This window comes from Salminus brasiliensis, chromosome 17 (assembly GCF_030463535.1).
Source record: "Salminus brasiliensis chromosome 17, fSalBra1.hap2, whole genome shotgun sequence".
NCBI lineage: Eukaryota > Metazoa > Chordata > Actinopteri > Characiformes > Bryconidae > Salminus > Salminus brasiliensis.
In genome coordinates, this window is record NC_132894.1 from 25,068,951 (window position 1) to 25,091,506 (window position 22,556).

The 22,556-nt window shown below is 39.4% G+C and overlaps 3 protein-coding genes across 5 annotated transcripts in view; all 3 read left to right on the top strand.

The window, feature by feature from the left end:
* scube2 (signal peptide, CUB domain, EGF-like 2) overlaps nucleotides 1–8,389 on the top strand; it is a 31,790-nt gene extending 23,401 nt beyond the window's left edge. For all 3 annotated transcript variants that reach the window (XM_072659840.1, XM_072659841.1, XM_072659842.1), the window contains 7 exons: nucleotides 2,474–2,644; nucleotides 3,363–3,530; nucleotides 3,680–3,841; nucleotides 5,100–5,297; nucleotides 5,497–5,649; nucleotides 5,742–5,821; nucleotides 7,041–8,389. In XM_072659840.1, the coding sequence (XP_072515941.1) occupies nucleotides 2,474–2,644; nucleotides 3,363–3,530; nucleotides 3,680–3,841; nucleotides 5,100–5,297; nucleotides 5,497–5,649; nucleotides 5,742–5,821; nucleotides 7,041–7,187 (1,079 nt within the window). In that variant the 3' untranslated portion in view covers nucleotides 7,188–8,389. The remainder of the gene's footprint in view (nucleotides 1–2,473; nucleotides 2,645–3,362; nucleotides 3,531–3,679; nucleotides 3,842–5,099; nucleotides 5,298–5,496; nucleotides 5,650–5,741; nucleotides 5,822–7,040) is intronic.
* A 3,137-nt stretch (nucleotides 8,390–11,526) lies between these two features.
* Nucleotides 11,527–15,061, top strand: tmem9b (TMEM9 domain family, member B). Its single transcript, XM_072660163.1, has 5 exons — nucleotides 11,527–11,825; nucleotides 12,239–12,330; nucleotides 12,740–12,848; nucleotides 12,995–13,129; nucleotides 13,941–15,061. The coding sequence occupies exons 1-5, from the start codon at nucleotides 11,736–11,738 to the stop codon at nucleotides 14,094–14,096; spliced, it is 582 nt and encodes a 193-aa protein (XP_072516264.1). The 5' UTR covers nucleotides 11,527–11,735; the 3' UTR covers nucleotides 14,097–15,061.
* A 1,397-nt stretch (nucleotides 15,062–16,458) lies between these two features.
* dennd2b (DENN domain containing 2B) overlaps nucleotides 16,459–22,556 on the top strand; it is a 55,612-nt gene continuing 49,514 nt past the window's right edge. The window contains exon 1 of the mRNA XM_072659768.1: nucleotides 16,459–16,530. The gene's annotated coding sequence lies outside the window, so the exon portion shown is untranslated. The remainder of the gene's footprint in view (nucleotides 16,531–22,556) is intronic.

The following is a 22,556-nucleotide window of genomic DNA, read 5'->3' on the forward strand; positions in this document are numbered from 1 at the left end:
TCTCTTTCTTAGCGTATAAATGCGCTGCATTATTGTTGGGGTGTTTGTTTTTCGTAAGAGAGACGTTTTGGTGGGGCTGTTGATTCAACCGGGCAGTTTAAGTGCCAAATTCTTCCTTAGGAAGGGCCACTCAATGTGACCCCAGCCAGTGAACTGCTCGAGAAAATTGACTTCAGCCACACCATGGGAATCAATTAGCATCAGCTGTTTGGGCCCCATGCCTGATGGGGCGCGGGGAGCGATTGGGCTCCCCTCAATGGGGGGATTCACAATCCTGACCCCTTTTATTGGGTTCAGCTCCTTACCGCTGTGATACCACAGTGTTTGCCTATGTCATCAAATAGGCAAAAGTCCGGGAGACTTGAATAGAGGTGAAAGGTCCTTTAAACCTCTTTGGGGCCATCAATTCGAGAACTCAATAGAATCACCACTTTGCATTTGAAAGGTCTATAGGTTTTTTTTTTCTCTCTCTCTCCGTCTCCTTTTACTCTGTTCCTCTCTCTCTCTCTCTCTCTCTCTCTCTCTCTCTCTCTCTCTATCACTCTCTCTCTCTCTTTTGCTCACTCTCTTTTTCTCTCTATCTTCTTCCTTTCCGGGCTGAGACAATGCTGCAGTGGTTTTTCATGGTCATTCAGGGGAAAAAAACAAAAGGAAAGAAAAAAGGAACAGCTCTTGAGAGTTACATTTACTTTTTGGAGAGTTATTTCTTTTTTATTAAAAAGCAAAGATGCAGTGTTTGTTTGGCTGTTTCAAAAACAGACACTAAGATGAGAGCATTGCCAAACTGACAACATTATTTAAGGCACCTAATTTACTTCATTAGATACATAGATCATCTTCCACTACATCAGTTCTCCCCCGAGCGGAGTCAGTAGCACTTTCTGTCCACATTGGAAGGCTTTGCCATAAATTGCCCTGTCTGATTTTGTTTTTACAAAGCAAACATTAAAAAGACTTTGCTGGCCTCCCTGTAATCAGCCTTTATGGGTTCTTATGAGGTAAGGGGGGCAAACACTGCCTCGGAGCGAGTGCAGCGTCTGCTCCGCTAAGGTTTGGGTGCTTATGATGGGATTGTGTGCGTGTACGAGGCTTTTTGATGTGCACAACCAGGCAGCTGTGGAGAAGCTTAGCTCTCCTGTTTGTCTGAATTTTTGGCATAGCTGCATCAGAACAATTCGTGATGCCCTTTTAAACAGCTTAATGCTAAGGTGTGGCCAAAAAAATCAAATGGGCACAGTTTTCTCTACAAGTAGTTCACAAACACATGTGGTCTAAACCATGTTGTGCTGTTGAAAGGGCATTTTTGTAATGCGTTCATTAGGATGTAAATAAAGTCATTGGTGAAATGCTCTCAGTAGTGATGATAGGAGGTCTCTAAAAGCTTCTGCTTCTGCTGCTGGATGCTTTAGACAATTATTTACAGTTCTTAGAGTTCTGTGGACAAAGATTCAGAGCAGGGAGATACATACAGTTCTTTCTACATGAAATGTCAGATTTTACATTATTTTTTTACCATAATGAAAATATATAACATATACATATAAACCCCCTGGATTCTATTACTGCCACTGTGCTTGTTTACATTATTGTTTACATCTCAAGACTTTATATGGTTTGGGTCCTGACATTAAATCACACACGGTTGTCTATAAAATTGGACAAAGGTACTACTTTTGGTGACTAGTACTCTTTTTTAACATATACAGCATTATGTATCATGTGTCAGAAATTAGGGCTGCACAATACTTGAAAAAAATGCATAATGTGAAACATGCATTATATATTGTGATAATACAAAATACAGAAATTTCTGCCAGATCTCACCAGAAGTCAATGATCCAACATGCCATGATATTAATAATGCACTCCATAATCCAAAACTGGAGTAAAATAATGTCAAATAAATAGCACAATTCACTTTAGGTGATAAGGCATACTGCTTCTGCAATGTTAATGCAGTGACTAAGTTTCCATTATTTGCTTGTTGTCATTGTCAGTGTTTTATTGTCATTGTCAGTGCACAGTGCACTTTATTACAAGGCTCTCTGCACAATACTGCACATGAAACTGCCATGCATTTGGCAGTAACTTACAACACAATACAGCAATATTAACATCACTAAGCAACCTATGCATGTCTATTTCTTTTTACATTCATTCATTAATTTTGTCTCTAGCTGAGTTATGTCTGTAAATATTTAACGTGTACATTTTTTAATTAATATTGTAAGTGTTAGTGGAGGAGTAGTGGAGAATTTCCTTGTACAGTGTAACAGCCTGTTTACTGTGCATATGACAATAAAACTCTTGAACATTAAGTATAGTTTATTGCATTTTTAGCCTCATTAGCTCCAGTGAAAAACCAAAGAATCACTACTTTAATGTGGAGGCTGCTGTTTATGTTAATGCGAGTGGCCCTCCACTAGTTTGATGTTTTATGTATCAACCTTTTTTCTTTGTTTCTTCCCTCCAGTCAGTTGCAGTGTCGGAACATACTACGACACTGAGCGGGGGAGGTGCATGTTGTGTCCTACTGGTACGTATCAAGACGAGGAAGGACAAGTGTCGTGTGAGGCATGCCCAGGGCCAGAGGGCAGGTCCACTCCGAGAGCCGCAGGAGCCCAGAGCATTGCGGAGTGTGGAGGTTAGACCATATCTGTAGCAGAGCTCTCCTTGAACAGACAAGTTGGCAACCTTTTTTCAAAGGCGTACCCTCTCATTGAGGTCGTTTTGCTCTCAGATCGTTTGAACTGTTGGCAAGCCAGTTGTTTGCATGTCTTTTGGCAAATCTCCATTTAACCAACATTATATTTTACAGCTTGCTCTATCAGTCTTTTTCTCTTATGCTCTGGGAGTGTTTGTATGAATCACATCCTGCTTTTTGTGTGTAGGATTGAGTAGGAAGCTTACCTGTGTTGATTAAAATCTAGTAGAGGCTGTGGGGGGTGTGTGTGTGTCTGTGTCATATACAAGAATCCTGAACATACTCTCACTGCTGATTATTTCACACTTACAAAGGATCCCTGAGCTGCCTTGTGTGAGAAGGAAAAGGCACCACCATGTTTCTGTTCGACAGCACACTGTTATCACAGGCAGTTAGCCACTAAGGCCCAGATCTAATCTACTGCTTTCTCCTGATAGACACAACAAAAGGGGGCTATCAAGTCTGTCTCAATGGCAGACAGTTTGTTGATGTCACTCAGGACTTGTAGGAAGGTCTGTGTGGTCCAAGATAATGAACTTACATTACCTCACTTTAGCCAGCTTTCTCTGAGAGGAGCTACAGGGGTTGGGAAGAAACCACATCTGGCCTTTCTGGCATTATAACTTTTTTCTTTGTTGTTGTTTTTTTTGCACTTTAGGGCAATGTACTCCTGGGCAGTTCTCTCACGATGGCTTTGTGCCGTGTCGGCCCTGCCCCCGAGGCACCTACCAGCCGGAAACGGGTCGCACCTCCTGTTTAGCTTGCGGGGGAAGTCTCATAACCAAGTACGAGGGTGAAGTGTCCTTCCAGGCCTGTGAGACCAAAGGTGAGGATAGCGTGCTTTGAGTACTGTTTTGTTTGTTAGAATAGTTGGTTTTACTTCTGATTACTTCATTCTTCACGAAATGCTGTCGGTATGCTGGCAAGACTTCTTGGGCATACAGTATCCAATGCTCTATGGTGTCTCCTCCACAGTGCAGTGTTCTCCAGGGCACTACTACAACACCAGCACTCACCGCTGCATCCGCTGTCCTCTGGGAACATATCAGGTGGAGTTTGGCCAGAACTTCTGCGTGGCCTGCCCTGGAAACACCACCACTGACTTTGATGGTTCAACCAACATAACACAGTGCAAAAGTAAGCAACCAGATATGAAGGTTATTTTATGTGCAGTTCAGAGAAAGGCTGTTGCCTTGGAAATACAGTAAAAAACTGTGTACTATTTCTGCACGTCAGTGTGGGGCCACAAGAATGTCTGAAGAAGATCACGATTAAAGTGATCTTTCAGCCAACAATCTTAATTTACAATTTTATATCATGATAGTTCTGTTTTACTATTGTACTGTACAGTAATATAGTACTATTTTGCCTTAGAACATCTTGCATGTCCCCTGCCATTACTGATGTGTTTCTTAAAAATACAATTCAGGCCAAAACGCAGTTTGAATGTTAAAAATGAAATTTGCAAGTCAATAAGTGGTCCAAGTGGTCCAACCAACTGTGACGTGTGGATGCTCACTTAATTTATCTAGAATTGCAGGCTGCTTGTCTCGCCCCTGCAATTCACACTTCACCTTAAACCACCTGAATTGAAGGTTATGTCAGACTGCAGGCAAATCGGATTTGTTCCTTAAATAAGATCTGGTGAGATAACTGGCTGCACTGTTATTTGCAAATGATCAGATCGGATTTGTGTGTCTGGACATCACAAACCTATCTGCGTGGGTTGCTGATGTGTTGTGAGTTACGCTAAGAAAACTTGGAAATCTGATTTGAGTGTCCAGAACGTTCAGACTAAGACGCGTCTGTACAAATCAATTGTAATCGCATTTTAAACCACCAAATGTGGTATGGATTTAATGTGGTTTTTGGCTGCCCAAACTATGCAAAATCAGTCTGGATAGAACCTAGACATGTCAAAAATATGATTTGGGCTAGTAGTCTAAACATAGCCTAACAAACGTGTCTTACCAAGACAGACATAACTTAGAAAATAACCTAATATAACAAGCCTACCTTACAAGCAGCGGATAAACCCAAGTAAAAATGTAAGCACACTGTTCTTACATCTAACATAACATACTTATTTACATAGTAATTCACAAATGATCAGGGAATATTTCAGGACAGGAAGCTTCCAAAAATATGAAATTCCTCCTTCAACACGGTTTCAGGCATGTGTATGATGATTTAAAAAAGCATGTTGACAGTGCTACGCTGGTGGCTATAAGCTTCCAGTATTACTTTAGTCCCAGTCATCACTTTTATTTACGTTTTGCCTACATCAAGAGTGGCATTTTCATTGAGAATTGCTTTACCAGTCTTATTAGCAGGTAATTGTCTTATTATTCTCATTGTACTCACTATTTGACATACTCTCATGACCCTATCACAGACAGGCACTGTGGAGGAGAGCTGGGAGACTTCACAGGGTACATTGAGTCACCCAATTATCCTGGCAACTACCCAGCCAACATCGAGTGCACCTGGATCATCAATCCACCCCCCAAGCGCAGGATCCTTATCGTTGTCCCTGAGATCTTCCTGCCCATGGAAGATGAGTGTGGGGACTACTTAGTCATGCGGAAAAGCTGTAAGTGAAATATGTTGTAATCCAGCCCACGTATTTAGCATTACAGTATGTGAACTCAAATAGCTGACCAGGAATTTTGGGTGGTAATGAGAAACCATTACCCACGTCTCTTTCACCTGGAATACACCACTTGACACACTGGAATACGCACTTTACCTTAGCTAAGTGTGTAAGAAAAGCTTGTTTTTATGTCTAACAGCGCTGCCAAATTCAGTGACGACATATGAGACGTGCCAGACATACGAGCGGCCTATTGCCTTCACTTCACGCTCCAAGAAGCTGTGGATCCAGTTCAGGTCTAACGAGGGCAACAGTGGCAAAGGCTTCCAGGTGCCTTACGTAACATATGATGGTAAGTGTCAAACATAAGTGGAATAAACATGAGATGCAGAAGCAGGAGATAAATGTGGTCTTACACTGAAAATGTTGTCCTTTTCTTTTCAGAGGACTACCAGGAGCTCATTGAGGACATAGTTAGGGATGGAAGACTATATGCCTCTGAAAACCATCAGGAAATACTTAAGGTATGCTGAAGGTTTTGATAAATTTTCTACAGGGTACTTAGTAATGCGTTGACAAATGAGAGTATAATGCCACCCTGTGGACAGTGGTAGTAATGCAGCACAGTGTCTCAATTCTAACATTTTTTTTCTGTAATGAATAAAGTCTACCTCTAGAGACAGCAAAGCTTATATTCACAGCCTTTAAACTATATAAGTTCACGGATACTCATATAGTGCAGAAATGTGTTTTACTATATTTAACAGTTAAATGGCTCCCTCAGTTAAATACACAAATAAAGTCCATCAAAAGCAGGCAACGAGAGAGCTAGAGAGAGTGAGTCAGGCTGTGTTCTGAGATAAGATAACAAGGACTCCACTGGTTTCTCATGTGTGGTGATTTTAAACTGCATGTACAGTGTGACAAAATAATTTAACATCAGATAATTAAGTCAAATGGATTGACTTAACCACAGGTCTGGGCATAATACTAAGGATGCTGATCTCAGTGTTACTGAACTCTGTTAAAGCATGACTGATAAATCACTGAGCTGATCAGTTATTTATCTCTGTGTTACTGAGCTCTACTAAAGCATGAGTAGACTGATAAATCACTGTGCTGATCAGTTATTTATCTCAGTGTTACTGAGCTCTGCTAAAGCATGAGTAGACTGATAAATCACTGAGCTGATCAGTTATTTATTTCAGTGTTACTGAGCTCTGCTAAGGCATGAGTAGACTGATAAATCACTGTGCTGATCAGTTATTTATCTCAGTGTTACTGAGCTCTGCTAAAGCATGAGTAGACTGATAAATCACTGAGCTGATCAGTTATTTATTTCAGTGTTACTGAGCTCTGCTAAGGCATGAGTAGACTGATAAATCACTGTGATCAGTTACTTCAGTGTTACTGAGCTCTTTTGAAAGTCAAAGCAAATAGTCTTCTCAGTAGTGTACAAACTAGTGTTTGTGGACTCCTGTGGCATATTACAATGTCATTAACTGAAAATTGCATATCTGTGCTTTGTAGTTCATATGTGCCTTGTAGATATAGCAAGCTGTTTATAGGACATGTATTTGTTATTTCTAGTATCGTAAGTTTAGCAAAAGTGGGATATGTGAGAATAGGGGTGAGTATATTAATAAATAGGACAGTGTATTCAGTATACAGGCAGTGCTACTCTGTCCTCTCTTCTAATTATCTTTATCTCTAATTCATTTTCGGATTTTTTTTGTTTACCAGGACAAGAAACTAATGAAGTGCCTCTTTGATGTTCTTGCTCATCCACAAAACTTCTTCAATTATACGGCTCAGGAGTCCAGAGAAATGTTCCCAAAATCGTTTATACGATTTCTACGCTCCAAAGTTCTGCGATTTTTGCGTCCTTAGAAATAATCTGCAGAGAACTTTTAATGGAGTCATTTGGCACCCCGGACAGCCACTGAATTATGAACCTGGGAAAAAAATGATGATTTTTCCAAATTGTCTCAGCTGGGTAAAGGCCGGAATGTGCGTCTTGGTGCTGAAGAGAAGCGACTGGCGTCCAAAGATTTTTTTCTTCTTGATGGAGAATTGGGACATTTTTCCACCAGGAAAAAACTTCCACTTCCATTGAATGAATAGGTAGCTGCCACTGTAACTGTAAAGACAAGAGGTATGGGGAGATGTCAGTGTGATGAAAGACACAGGCAGGGCACTTCATGGTCCTAAGCATTTAGGCTTACATCTGTACCTGCATCTGAGGGTGAGAACAAAAAAGGATGATGCATTCTCTTCTGAGAAAAAATAAATCAAATACCTAAAAAGTTTAACTTCAAATTCCAAATGCTTTTCACACAAGTAATTCCTTTACCACATTATATTAAGCGTTCCCTAATTTGTAAAACTGTAGTCTGTACTGTATGCCAGTCATGTTGGCATGGAAAAATAAAAGAATAGATCTTCTCAGTTGATTGATTATTGATATGAGAAATGGCATATGAAATATATATAGTACATATCCTCTATTTTTTAATGTTCAAAGCACTACTAGGGATTTAGTGTCAGTTAAAGCATTTATGATTTGAATGTGTTGTATATTATGTACAAAAGGTATTAGATTTAGTGAAACTCTCAGTGGTGTTGTTTTTCTTGTTTTTGTATGGTGCCTCCCAGGTAGGGGATCTGTATGCTTCATTTGTCTGCAGTAATAAACCTGTTAATGAATGCACATTTATTTTTCCAGGTCAGCAATTCCAAGGCAGCACTAGTTGTTAAGTAAGCTTAGCAAGAGCAGGGCCTTGTGCTGTCTCTGGAAAGGTTTGGTTTTCCAGGCATGAATTAGACCTAGTCTTGGACTAAATTACAGTGCCCGTGATGAGTAGCCACTGAAAATTCAGTTTAGTCCAGGCTTAGGCTTGAACCTGGGACACTAATTGTGCACACAGCTACATTTACCTAGAAAAAAAAAACATTTGCTAACTGATAAATTCTGGGAAATCTTTGGTATATTTTGACTACAAAAAGAGCGTGGACTACTTACTCTTTTATGTTATAGAGATTAAATTAAAGTCTATATTTTTATGTCTGTACATCTAACATGTAAATAAAAACAAATAAACTTGGTGTTGTTTCGCTTTTATGTTATGATGCTTATAACGATTAAGCCGAAACCTTAAATAAAAACCATTGTTATTGAGGCCCTAATTCATCAATGTTGCGCTGTGGTTTATGTAAAGCTATTTAAGCACTTGTCAGCAGTGGGAACTGTGCACTCACTGCTCAACCCCAAACTCTGCCAATTAAGACTGCAATTGGCTCTTTAGCAGCTGAGGGCTTTCTTGTGATTGGCTCACGGTCAAAACATGTGCATGAAACATTAGCTGTCTAGGTGGCAGCCGAGGAAGGGCAGGTCCTCAGTAGGACTGCCCTATGAAAAATTATGTCTTAGCAGCCTATTGGGCACACAAATGGGACATTCTAAGCACGCTGTGTGGTGAAGGATACATGAGTTGCGTCATCCAAAAAGCTCAGAAGGCTGTATTTCTGGGCTGTAAACGCAGATTTCTTTACTTTGGAACAGCCTTCTGTAAAGTAGGGAAGTAGTATGTGATATGTGTCAGATACCAATGTACATTTTCATCAAATTTTAGGAAGACTAGGATAGTATCAAAAACAGACATCAAATCTGAAGACTGAAGAGTATAAGACCATCTAGCGTAGTATAAGAGCCATCTAGTGGTCAGGGTTTAAACACAACACAAAATGAACCAATGGAAATGGATACTTTTTCTTACACCCCTAGTGTGCTTCATATACATATATGAGGTCAAATTGGGGCGTGCCATTTGCAAATATGCTTGTTCCCCCAGATGCAAAGAAACACTTTCGGATAGCTTATCAGCATTTTGAAATACAGTGGGGAGAACAAGTATTTGATACACTGCTGATTTTTCAGGTTTTCCCACTTGCAAAGCATGTAGAAGACTGTAATTTTTATCATAGGTACTCTTCAACTGTGAGTGATGGAATCTAAAACAAAAATCCAGAAAAATACATTGTATGATTTTTAAATAATTAATTTCCATTTTATTGTGGGAAATAAGTATTTGATACACCAGAAAAAGAAACTTAATATTTGGTACAGAAACCTTTGTTTGCAATTACAGAGATGAGACGTTTCCTGTAGTTCTTGACAAGGTTTGCACACACTGCAGCAGGGATTTTGGCCCACTCCTCCATACAGATCTCCTCCAGAGCCTTCAGGTTTCGTGGCTGTCGCTGGGCCACACGGACTTTAAGCTCCCTCCAAAGATTTTCTATTGGATTCAGGTCTGGAGACTGGCCAGGCCACTCCAGGACCTTAAGATGTTTCCTACGGAGCCACTCTTTAGTTGCCCTGGCTGTGTGTTTTGGGTCGTTATCATGCTGGAAGACCCAGCCACGACCCATCTTCAGTGCTCTTACTGAGGGAAGGAGGTTGTTGGCCAAAATCTCACGATACATGGCCCCATCCATCCTTCCCACAATACGGTGCAGTCGTCCTGTCCCCTTTGCAGAAAAGCATCCCCAAGAATGATGTTTCCACCGCCATGCTTCACGGTTGGGATGGTGTTCTTGGGGTTGTACTCATCATTCTTCTTCCTCCAAACATGACGAGTGGAGTTTAAACCAAAAAGTTCTATTTTTGTCTCATCAGACCACATGACCTTCTCCCATTCCTCCTCTGGATCATTCAGATGGTCATTTGCAAACTTCAGACGGGCTTTGACATGCGTTGGCTTGAGGAAGGGCACCTTGCGTGCACTGCAGGATTTTAATCCTTGACGGCGTATAGTGTTACTGATTGTTTTCTTTGAGACTGTGGTCCCAGCTCTATTCAGGTCATTGACCAGGTCCTGCCATGTAATTCTAGGCTCATTCCTCACCTTCCTCAAGATCATTGATGCTCCACGAGGTGAGATCTTGCATGGCGCCCCAGACCGAGGGAGATTATCCGTTATTTTGCATTTCTTCCATTTTCTAATAATTGCACCAACAGTTGTTGCCTTCTCACCAAGCTGCTTGCCTATTGTCCTGTAGCCCATCCCAGCCTTGTGCAGGTCTACAATTTTATCCCTGATGTCCTTACAAAGCTCTCTGGTCTTGGGCATTGTGGAGATGCTGGAGTCTGACTGATTGAGTGTGTGGACAGGTGTCTTTTATACAGGTAACGAGTTCAAACAGGTGCAGTTAATACAGGTAATGAGTGGAGAACAGGAGGGCTTCTTAAAGAAGAAGTAACATGTCTGTGAGAGCCAAAATTCTTACTGGTTGATAGATGATCAAATACTTATTTCCCACAATAAAATGGAAATTAATTATTTAAAAATCATACAATGTATTTTTCTGGATTTTTGTTTTAGATTCCATCACTCACAGTTGAAGAGTACCTATGATAAAAATTACAGTCTTCTACATGCTTTGCAAGTGGGAAAACCTGAAAAATCAGCAGTGTATCAAATACTTGTTCTCCCCACTGTAATTGGCCATCTTGAGTGCCTTACAACCCATAAACAATAAAAACAATGCATCAGGTTTTTTGCCGGCTGCCCAGAGAGAAAATAGAGCACTCAACACATTCAGATTTATGTGGCCCCTTACCTTAGATGTGTCAGCCATAGTTTGAGTAGCTGGAAACTTAAAGAGAGAAGGACAGCAGGTAAAATCAGTTAAAGAAAGAAAATCAAGTGGATCGAATTGTTTTTAAAGATCCAGATGTTATCAGATGAATTATTGTATCGATGTCACATACAGTTATAGCCTGTTATACATTAGGAATGAAATACATTAGGAATGCCTAGTGAAAATAGTGGATTTTGGTGTCAACTGACTTTATTTTATTCATGTTTTATTATTTTTTATTTGCATGAGAACAAAAAAGTAAAAGAATTAAAAAAGTAAAAGATGGAGAGGTGCTTTTTTATTCTACTATTTTTATTCATTTTACAATTGAAAGAAGTTTATTTGTCCATCCAAGTTATGTAATGATATATGTTAGTCTTTATATAAGAAGAAATGTTTGTGTATTAATGTTCATATAGGCACCTATAGATGCATGGTCACCTTTAGTTAAAGACGTCTAATTTAATTGTATATACAATAATCGTTTGGAGTAAAATTATGATTTTTCTAACACAAATATGGCTGGCGCCACTCCGGAGCTATGAGAGGTTCCTCTTTGGTTCCTACTGACTTGTTTCTGAGGGAAGCTGTGCTGCTGCTGCAGGCTGATGATGGTCAGCTGATTTTCGCGGAAGGGCAGTTTCTGTCAGCTAGCAGACACTTCTGTGTGTTTAGATTCGAAGAAAAAGCTGAAGATTAACCTCCATGAAACTCTGTAACGTCCACGTCTAGTTCTCGTCACTTTAAGGCATCCATTTTACGCTTTAATATCACTGTTGGTGTTTTCACGTAGAAATGTATCCGCGTAGCTTGAGGGTCGCTGGCGGTTTGTTCACGGTGGTTTGTTTTCTCTTGATGTTGTCATCACAGAAAGCAGAAGCTAAGGTAATGTCGTTTGAATTCTCTATTAGACAATTCAGTGACATGTTTTAGACTGCTTTCTAAAGATTAAAGCTAGCTACTTTGGCTAGTATGCTTAGCTTCATAAGCTAACGTACCCTTCTAGCAATGTATGCCTTAACACAAGGGTTAAGCCTAGCTAGCCAGCTAGCCTTAATAACGCTAATGTCAGCTAGCAATTTTCCCTGTAGCTGTAACGCACTTGGGTTGGTTAGCTGACGAGAAGTTTTAAAACGTTAAAGGCTGACCTGTCAGTTTGTGGTTCTACATTTAAGCTAGTGATGGGTAAATGCATAAAAACTCATTTTGTCCATGGGTGTTTATTATGCGCTAGAGTCCAGTTCCTGCATCCTTACAAATCCAGCTTTTCTGTCTGATGTGTTGATTTTCCATTCCAGAAATCTGAAGATATTCGATGCAAGTGTATCTGTCCACCTTACAAAGATATCGATGGACAGATCTACAATCAAAATGTGTCACTGAAGGATTGGTAATCCGTTCAAACATTTCTCACTAAAAGGAGCATCTCCATTCAGAATGCTGTGTAGTCTAAGACTAGATTTAACCTCTGACTGGGAAACCAACTTTAAGAATTTTAATGTTTGAGATGTGCCAGAATGGGGATTGTGGCCCAATTCTGATATCCATCATGTTTCATCTCCATCAGATTGATGTTTTAAAACTAGAAATATAGCAGTATTACATAAACAAATGTCACACAAATTTACAATTACAAATGCTGTCAAATAAATAACAAAGATATTTTAGCACAGCATCAAACTATAAATATCCAGTCTGCCAGATGCGGATTATTGTTATTTAAAAGACATTATCTGCTGATACTGATGAGTAACGTAATTGTGCACAAGGTTGTTTACCATTCATATTCATGTGCACAGCAACTGCCTCCATGTAGTGGAGCCAATGCCAGTTGAGGGAAAAGATGTGGAAGCTTACTGTTTGCGCTGTGAATGCAAGTATGAGGAGAGAAGTTCTGGGACAATTAAAGTAAGTTTGCTGCTGTTAGTGAAATTTCTGTGAACTGTGAACATTTGACTGTGGTTCTGGTTCAGTTATATTCTGCATTCCTTTTGGCAAAAGTGAACAGTGGTTTCTTTCTTTCTTTCTTTTTTTTTTTTTTTTTTTTAAAACAGGGGACCATTATTATTTACCTGTCTGTTCTGGGGCTGCTTCTGCTCTACATGGTTTATTTGACGCTGCTAGAGCCCATCCTGAAGCGACGCCTCTTCGGCCACTCACAGCTCATCCAGAGTGATGATGATGTTGGGGTATGTGTCTGTGAAACTGATGTCTAATGCTGTTTTTTTAGTACTTTATTAGGAACACTATACCAATACATGGTGGGCTCATTTACCATGCAGTGGGTGAACATCTCTTTTACATTCTGGACCGTCTTCACATGATTGCATCCCGCTGATTTTACAGGAACACTAATGTTGCATTCTGCCATTCTACCACGTCAGTTTGCTTTGTGACATTGTGCATTATCATTCTGGAAGTACCCATTAGAAGATGAGTAAATTGTGTCCATACAGGAATGCATGTGGTCAGCAACAATACTCAAATAGACTGTGTCATTCACCCAATAAAAATGCTACATTCAATATTGGCAAAAAAAAAGGATAAATGAGATTCTGTAAAAAGTGTAGCCTGAAGTAGCAAATGTTCACACTGTGAACATTTTGTAAAATGTCAAGTGTGCCACAAGGGAATCAGTTTAAAGTGCGATTTGTCTTCACTGCAGCCTGCACCCATTGCTGACACAGAAGTGCAAACACACAAAGACTGCTTGTCCAGTCCCTGTAGAAAAGTATTGCCAATATAATAGTACTCTCTGGAGCAAATAAATATGAACTTATTGGCTCTGTGTCTAATGGGGGATATAAAACCACTCTGCATGAAGCAGTGGAACTGTGTTCTTTACTTCACCCATGAGATGGGATGTATATGTGCATGTATGTACTGGAAGGAACAATGAATGAGCCGGTGTCCCCATGTAGTGTAAATACTGATCTTTTGAACCAGAGACTGTGTTTTCAGATTTCTAATGCACATGTTTGTGTTGTTCTGTGTTTCCAGGACCAGCAGCCATTTGCTAATGCCCATGATGTGCTGTCTCGCTCGGGCTCTCGTCCAAACATGCTGAACAAAGTGGAGCACGCTCAGCAGCGCTGGAGGAGGCAGGTCCAGGAACAGCGCAAGTCTGTGTTCGATCGCCATGTGGTGCTCAGCTAAAAGCACTTCCCCTCCTGGACTTTATTATACAGGGCGCAGTCACTGTGTCCCGAAGGCTGGGTCTTTTTCCATCCCCACTGTTGTCCAGTACTCACTCTGACCTCCCCCTCCAGTGCAGTGCCCCTCTTTAAACATGCATTCGTCTGTCCCTGTGTTTCTGTGTAAGCGTTTAATTAACAACAGTGGGTGCACCACTTGTTTATCGTGTTGTTTCTTCCATGATCTCTTTAATGAAATTCTGCCACTTTACAGTTACATGATTTGATTTCTTTTTACTTGACGGAGGACTCAATTTGCATGAGAGGAAGTGCTCCTCTGTTTGGAAAGGTTTACTCGAGATGCAGATCAGTCACAGCTAAATGTGGAGGTAGAAGTGCCAATTTCTATAAAAGCTGATATGGTCCTATTATGCAGCTGACACAGGTGACATTTATTGCTTCAGCCACAGATTCTGCACATTGAAAACATGCTTTATTTTATCAGTGAGCACTGCAGATTATTTTTGAAGGTATAATTCTTTGTATACAGAAATGTTTTCTATTGTCCCTACTCCCTGATCTTCATACATGAACGTTTTGTTAGCCTGTACATATACAAGAATCACATCTATTGTGTGTTGTTAGGCACACATAGGAAGGGTATTTAATTTAATTTACATTTTAGGCAAGTATGTCCAGTCTTATGTCTACTTTCAAACTCTAATCATCGTAATTTCTTATGTGTCAGTTAATTAACAATATTAGAAATGTGATGATCTACAATTTCACTTTTTGTATAGTTTGAGTGAACTGTGCACATAATAATGTGAAAGGACAGTTTTGCATCTGCATTTTTGTTGAAAAAATATTCAGTCAAATAATTTAACTGTCGGATGAACAAGTTGGGATGTTGCAGTTTGGAGGAAGAAGTGTTTCATGTTGTGTCAACGGTACTTTCTAATTTTCAATACAATTCTGTGTAATTTATGCATTGTTTCATTTTGTTTTGTTCAGGCATGAGAACCTTTTTTAGAAATACAGTACAAAGGCTTTCTTTATGACAATGTCAAGATTTTGGTTCATTCAGTGTTTTTTTTTTTTTATTCAGTAAAGATGTTCTGACTGGTTGACTATAATTAAGTTCAGCCTAGATTTTTGGGTCGTTAAATACTTACAATTACGTTTAGCATGGTTTTGGTTTTTCGAAAGGCTAAAAAGACGGTTGAGGTAAAAGTTTTCTGTCCGTTTGTACAATTGATAGGCTGTAACACCTCCTGAGAGATAAAATGAGTAGAGAAGGTTAAAAGCACTCTCATGTAAGTATAGATACTTCAGGCAAATAATGAGTCAAGTGGAATTAAACGTTGCTGATTCCTAAAAAAGGTTTTTATTGAACATAAAAAAATGACAGGCCTACCTACAGCAAGGTTTGCAGAACAAAACATTGGACATTTAATCAATGAATATTTCATCCTTTTTAAATAAAGAGAACATGGTATATGTTGTAACAATGATGAACATAAATATGACTGATGCACAGTAATCGAGGACGTTTTAAAACTGTAACTATAACTGAATGTGGTGGACAATGATTAATGATAATTGCTGTAAATGACCTCTAAATGCGTTTGTTTTCGATCTCAAAACAAAAACGTTTATCACTGTCAGTGATACAGTTTTTTGGTTTGGTAAAATGATTTAGTTATTCAAGTGGCTTGATCTTATAGGGAGTTAGAGTCATGCATGTTGGCTAATTGGTTAATGGAACAGACTAAGGTGCCGTTTGAAAAAACAAGTCATTTGCGAACTAAAAGAGTCGGCTCTTATTGGCGAGCCGAATTGATGTGACTCAGTAAAAAGAGCCTAAAGCCGAACTTGAGCAGCAGTAAAAAAAAAAATATCATATTAAAAACCTTCACTTCTTATTGGCCAGCATCTATCAGGACAGAAGAGTAAGGCTGTTTCTATTTGGGGGACACTTTTGGTCGAGCATAACTTGCTGAAGCTCGCAAACGAATCGAAGGACCTGAACTTATCCGTTCAGCCACCGTGTCACCAGCGGAGCCTAATCTAATAAACACAAAAATGATGAATGGCTAAAATGTAACTAATTTTAAAAATCCTAAATATGTGAACTCGAGCAAACTGAAGAAGTTACTCATCTCTGAAGTTAAGCCGGTATCAAAGTGTGTTTCATAAACTCGTATCGCATCTAAGTAGCCTAACGGTTTTTCCCCTTACAGCTTCCTGCTTTCCTCGTTTTTTCGCCACTGTTGTGGGACTGAGAGGGCAGCGCACTCAACTCTCTCTCACTCCCCCTGCCTCCCTCTCTAGCTCTCACACAAACACAAACTCACACTCCTCTCAAAGCTGAGACGGAGGCGCAGGTCCTGGACAAGCTGACGATGTGGATAGATAAACTCTTGTGTTAGGAGTTGCAGTCAGAAGTACTGAAGGTAAGACCATTTGCTTTTAACTACTCGGCAACTCAGATTTAGCTGGTTCTCTGACAAAGTGCTTAAGGGGCCTCCTGAGTTCTGTACCCTACCAATATCAATGATGGAGGACAGATCAAAAAATGACTTTCTTTAAAAGTAATGAAAACCCTTTACCACTGGAAAGGCCTACAGTCAGTTACAGAGGGCTGGGGTTTGATTGTAATAATCTGTATTCATTAACTGTTGAGCATATTGCTTTAATAGGGTTTAATATATATAACAATACACGTGAACGTTTATTATTATTCACTGGCTATCATGAGGTATTTGAACTCGTTGAAAGTGATCATTACTAAAGAGTAACAGCCATATTATAAATTTGCATTATAAAAGTGAAGGCGCCATAACAGGACACTGTTTACATTGAGTTGTACAGTCAGCAGGTGGTCAGTACTGTCTTTACTGCATGCTGTATGGAGATCCTTTGTAGAGCCTTATGACCTTATGACCACCAAATATGCTTCTGTGTTTCCAGTGTTGAGTGCAGGGGGTGTGATGCTATTGTCCACAAAGGCTAGGAGCTTATTGAGAGTCCTTCATTCTGCCCCAACCTCCCAAGAGTCCAACTTTACCTCTACAACTGTAATAATACTTGTTACTACAGTACAACAGGAGTAATATTGTGGACATTATTTGCATAACTATGTGCCTATAGGCTGTTTTTTATTTTAGGTAATTTATGTCCATTGCTATAGTATGTTGACGGAACTGACACTGACCAGAAGCAAGGGGGCGCTCTTAAACCTTTTATAACAACATTGTGAGCTTGTCAAAATGGATTACCAAGCACTGTTATTATTGGTTATTATTAGACAGCTAAGATGTCTCTCCGGTGATTTATAGGGATTATGGTTAGGGCTTAAATGCTTTTAGAAAATCTGATTTAGTGACCTGTGCTGCAGGAGTGAGCCGACACAAGTGTTTTGTAGGTGGGTCGATCTCCAAAAAGCAGCAATTCTCTATGTTTATACCAAGTTTATCTCTGTGGTCAACTGTACCATCATCATCTGGGACAGTTTGCCCCCAGGACCACAGTTCACAGTGTGGGAAATAATTAGAGAAACTCCTCTCCCGCTCCCTCCCCTTCAATATTTTGACTATTTTAGGGATCTATCTAAAGTGTTTTATGGCCTGGTTTTGACCTTGTATACACTAAATGCCACGCATACCAGCCAGTATAGCAAGGAAATTCATAGCAAGTGTTTTAGATTTTAGAACCTTTTGTCTATTAGGTTGCAGCTCCTTTAATCCAATGCCTGTGTGGTTTTGGAGGTCAGACTGAGCTGTTCAAGGTTGAACCAAGCTTGGAAGAAACAACTTGCTTGCCTATTTATCCACATACATATAAATATATGATAAATTGTTAATTGTTAACAATATCAACAAATCCGTAGAATGAGTCTGAGGATTCTTTCAATTAAATTTTCTGAATTAATGTGGGGTGAGGGTTACTTTACGTTACTTAAATTTTTTCTAATCGTAAAAAAATGTTTGTCTGACCAGCTCTCATTGTGAGTTGTTTACATTTTTCCAAATGCTTCTGTATTGCCATCACCAAGTGGGTGATTAAAATAATATCTATGTGAATGTTAATACACACACAGTTCAGTGATAGAAAAAGTTATTTAAGTTATTTTTATGGTACAAGAACGTTATAGTCTTTGGGCTGAAAAATCTGTCTGAATACTGTCAGAATTCCCAGGTGTCGTTGCTATGAGAAGATGACTAAAAGCTTGACCAACTACATAAGAAAATCTGTGTTTAACCAGACTAATAAACTCCAACATGTGCCTCTGAAAGCTTGGGTTTCAAACACTGTATAATACCCTTTGAGTCTGGATGTCCAATCTTCACTTCCAATAGCTTACTCAACACTTTGGCCAAACTATTCAGACTCCCCAGATGCCTGCAAAGTAGGATTCTGATGGGAGTATTTTGTGGTAAGGGTGCGGCGAATGTCCAGGAGCGTTGGAAAAAAAGACACTGGTTTATTTTGGTGCCTCTGTGGGTTTCACTGAACATGACTGATGGAGACTTTACAAATGTATTCAGGGAAGCGGATGGGGTTAAGCAATACAGGGATAATGTTTTCCTGTGCCCAAATTGCTTTAACAGGTGTGAAAACTACATAGCTATAAGCCTAGTGGAAATGGGTTTGACGTAGGTCAACAGATCCAACATGGAGTCCAACATGTCAGTGATCAGTTTAGCCAAATCATGGATGTTTATTAAGAGGGTAACCCATTATGAAAAAAACCATTCTGAATTAATAGCACACATGTTGACATAGCAGAAACTACTTGGGATTCTGTACCAGGCTGGCAGGATTTAATTTCTTGGTAATTTTGGACAATTAGCTATTAAATGTTGATACAATATAAACAACATCTGGAAGTTTCAAATGATAATAAAACCAACAAAAGAACAAGTAAAAAAAAAAATACACAGAGTTACACAGTTTTAATATGACAAACAAAACTATATGTTCACTGTGTTCCAAATGGGTATAGATATGAGAAGTCATTAGTATAAGAATGTTTGTTTTTTAAAGGCATTGAAATTCGTATTTTGCACCAACGGTCAATATCCTGCGAGATAAGCAAAGCACAGAGTGTTGAGATATATGTCAGTGTTCTGTGACCTGTTCCCGGTCTCAGGGTTGATAGGATGCCCCAGAGGATGCATCCAACACGTGACACAGGCCCAGTAGCCTCAGGCAGGGTGGGAAATATCCTCTAAAACTCTTTTATGGATATCACTATCCACTTGGAATTCAACTTGTTGGTAATTATTCTAGATACCAAAAGTAAACAAATCAGCTTCCAACTGTCTTTTTAAAAATAGTTCTCATTAGTAAGAATCCTGAGGACTTTGTGCTTTATTTGTTTGTTGTATTGCCTCTTACAATCAGTATATCACTGCGTCAGGATCATAGTACACCGACACTGAACAGTGTGTAAACACAGACCAGCATATCGCTGCTGTCCAATGAAAAACATGTCTCTCGATTTTTGTCCGTTTTTAGTTTAAATTTTAACTCTGCAGTAGCCCTGCACACTGTTTAAATACTTTTGGATAAATAGACCAATATGTACCTTTCTGAAATGCCAAATTAGGTTTTTTTGAAATTTCCAAAATAGGTTTTTTTTTATGTGTCCAAGCAACAAATGCTGTCTTTTTAAAGACAAAATAGACAAATAAAATATAGAATATGTGTCAAGAATATCCAGTTGTCATAGAGAATAGTACATGAGCTAATAGTAGATAAGCTTAAAACTGTGTGTACATATAGTACATATTTAACTAAAAGCCCCAGGGAACCTAAATCTATGTTTTCAATCCAATTAGAATAACCTTATTCCTTCGGGCAAAGTGGGAAAAGCTGTCAAATGTGTCTTGGAGGGGCGACTGCATTTACGTCACTATAACGTGGCTCAAATTCATCTTAGACCATCTTCTGAAGTGATTTGAGTGATCGGATTTGTATCTGTGGCTTGGCCTAATCCAGGTGTTGGCAGATGTAGTACTTAGTACTAGTACTTAACACATGAAGTGAGCACATGTCAACAGGGTCAAAGTGACAATCAACAGCCTAAACCTGGCTTTATAATGGCCTTTAGGTACCCTGGTAGTGATAGTCATTGAAATTCCAAACGGATCGTTTCTGATGGTCCAATATAGCACCTAACACAGAAAAGGGTTCCAATACGAGTCAAATAACCTATTAGTTGTGATATAGAACCCTTTTTTTCCGAATGTAGGGGGCATAATTCATACTGCTTGTTGTACTTTGGGAGCTGTGATGGGCATCCTGAAAAATCCCCATCTTCCAGTCTCTAAATTCTCTTTCACTCTTGCTGGCAGAGATGGATGGAATGACTCTGATCAGACTCTTTATTCTTGGCAGAGAGTGCTTTCTCAGTAATGTGGCGGCACACTCAGTATTTATTTTCAGGGTTCTTGGTACTCTTTCAAAGTGTTAAGTTTAAGTAAAGTGCTGATGACGGAAAACAACCCCAGATCGGCTTCCTAGCTGGTTTTGTCATGACTTTTGGTCAATTGCTTTCAACTGTATTCTTACACTGTTTGGAATTAAGATGAAAGAACAAAGGTCACGAGGAAAACACACCAGTCATGTTCGCTTTTGTGAGTGTGTGAGCAAGAACCTATGGATATCAATAAGATCTAGGTGGTTGCTTAATCCTGTGGTTTTCCTCGCTGTACACTTTGGTGTGGAGAGGCCACAGCCTTGAGAATGCATTAGACTTTGATTCGGACAACTCTCCATGACTGCACTGATTAGAAAAAGGCCTGTGTGGCTCACAAGAAGCCCACGTCCAGCCGCATATTTTGGTGCTGTGATGATCCTAGCAGGCCTCCCCTCCCTTGGGAGCTGTTCAGTCTGAGGTTCATTGTTGTAGCTCAATGGTGCTCTTGGTGTGGGTTGTTCTCAAGTCATAGGATCAGAATATACACAGCTAGAACATTCTTGTACAGAGAGAAGACTGACAGGTTACACACTGTGCAAAATACATATCTCTATTAGCAAATAATTGCTTAATAAATAGTGGCATGAATAGTAGAATATGTTTTATATTTTAGACCATAATTTGGCGTAGGTATTGCAGTCCAGAAGCAGAATGTCACCGTTGAGCTAAAATATCTGCACTTTATTTACTGCATATTTATTGCATTTGTAACCCTAGAGAAATAAATGGCACATTTCTCTGCTAATCCAGGTGGGTTTTGTCCCAATTCCAGCATTTTATAAATATGTATGTATTGCAGTTGGCAGACATGTCCATGAAAAATATCACATATTGTCGTAATCACTAACCATGGAATTAAAATAAAGAGCTTTACCATCTTCTTTGCACCTTTTTAAGGTCATTACTATATCATAAACAACTGGTCTATCTTCTAGTGTTATTTAATCATCATCAATGATGACTAACTTTGCACAGTATATACCATCACTATATACCAATGATTCTTTCTGTGTGTTTTATTGGAAACTAAGATATTGCTAAACTGGCACACTGCCAATGAAGAGCAGATTCCATGTACTTGAATTTCTTTATTTTTATTTGTATGAACTCCAGCATTCTTTACCAAACTATCTGTCAAACTATGTTATAGTTTGGTATGTGTCTGTAGTTAATTAGCATTTAATTAACCATTCAAAGAAGTCAAGTAATTTATTTGACACAAGTCAAATAATTGCAAGAAGTCTAATGTGCGAGTTCAAATCTCGAACCGTGCTGCTTTGCCAACGGCGAAAGAGCACAATTGCCGGCAATGTTCGAAACGAGGCGGTGGGTGCTTCACATGTATTGGAGAAGACATGTCCTTACTGTCCTAGTGTAGGGGGTTGCAAACTGGTGCATTAATTGGCAGTGCCAAATTGGGAGAAAGTGATCAGCTCAAGGCAAATTGGTTGCCTTCCTGATATTCAACACTGGAAACAGTCTCATGCAGATCCTTTACCGCATTTCTCACAGCTTTCGGTCTAAGCTAAAGCTGCTGTGTGGCTTGACCCATAATTCTGACTCAGTACAGTCGATGATTACTCAGAGTGCCGTGTCAAGCTCTGGGAGCTGTAATTGTTCAAGTTCAGCTCTAATTGTGAGTGCATTTGAAGGCTCAAACCTCACTTTATCATCAGAGAGTGAAAATTACAGATCAGTGTGGTGCACCACATCTCAGAGTCTGGAAGCAGCGGTTTGGGCTCAGTTGACGTTGAAAAGACTGTGGCTCATGTTTGAACAGTGTCAGGGTTTAACTGAACTTTCCCAATTAACAGTTACTGAGGATGTTCTCGGCTCAAAAAAGAATGTTCACCATGTAATTCATATTTAGTTCACTCATAGTGTCCCATTGAGACCTGAAGCTTCACACTTCTATTGGTTCTCTCAGGCTTTCTCTATATAGTTGGCTTAAATTGATTATTCTACTTATTTTCCCAATTGTATGTAGAAATAAAA

Excerpts from the sequence above, each read along its gene's own strand:
- tmem9b (XM_072660163.1), top strand. The coding sequence starts at position 11,736 with ATGTATCCGCGTAGCTTGAGGGTCGCTGGCGGTTTGTTCACGGTGGTT. Across the intron at positions 11,826-12,238 it reads CACAGAAAGCAGAAGCTAAG|AAATCTGAAGATATTCGATG; the intron begins GTAATGTCGTTT and ends TTTCCATTCCAG. Across the intron at positions 13,130-13,940 it reads AGAGTGATGATGATGTTGGG|GACCAGCAGCCATTTGCTAA; the intron begins GTATGTGTCTGT and ends CTGTGTTTCCAG.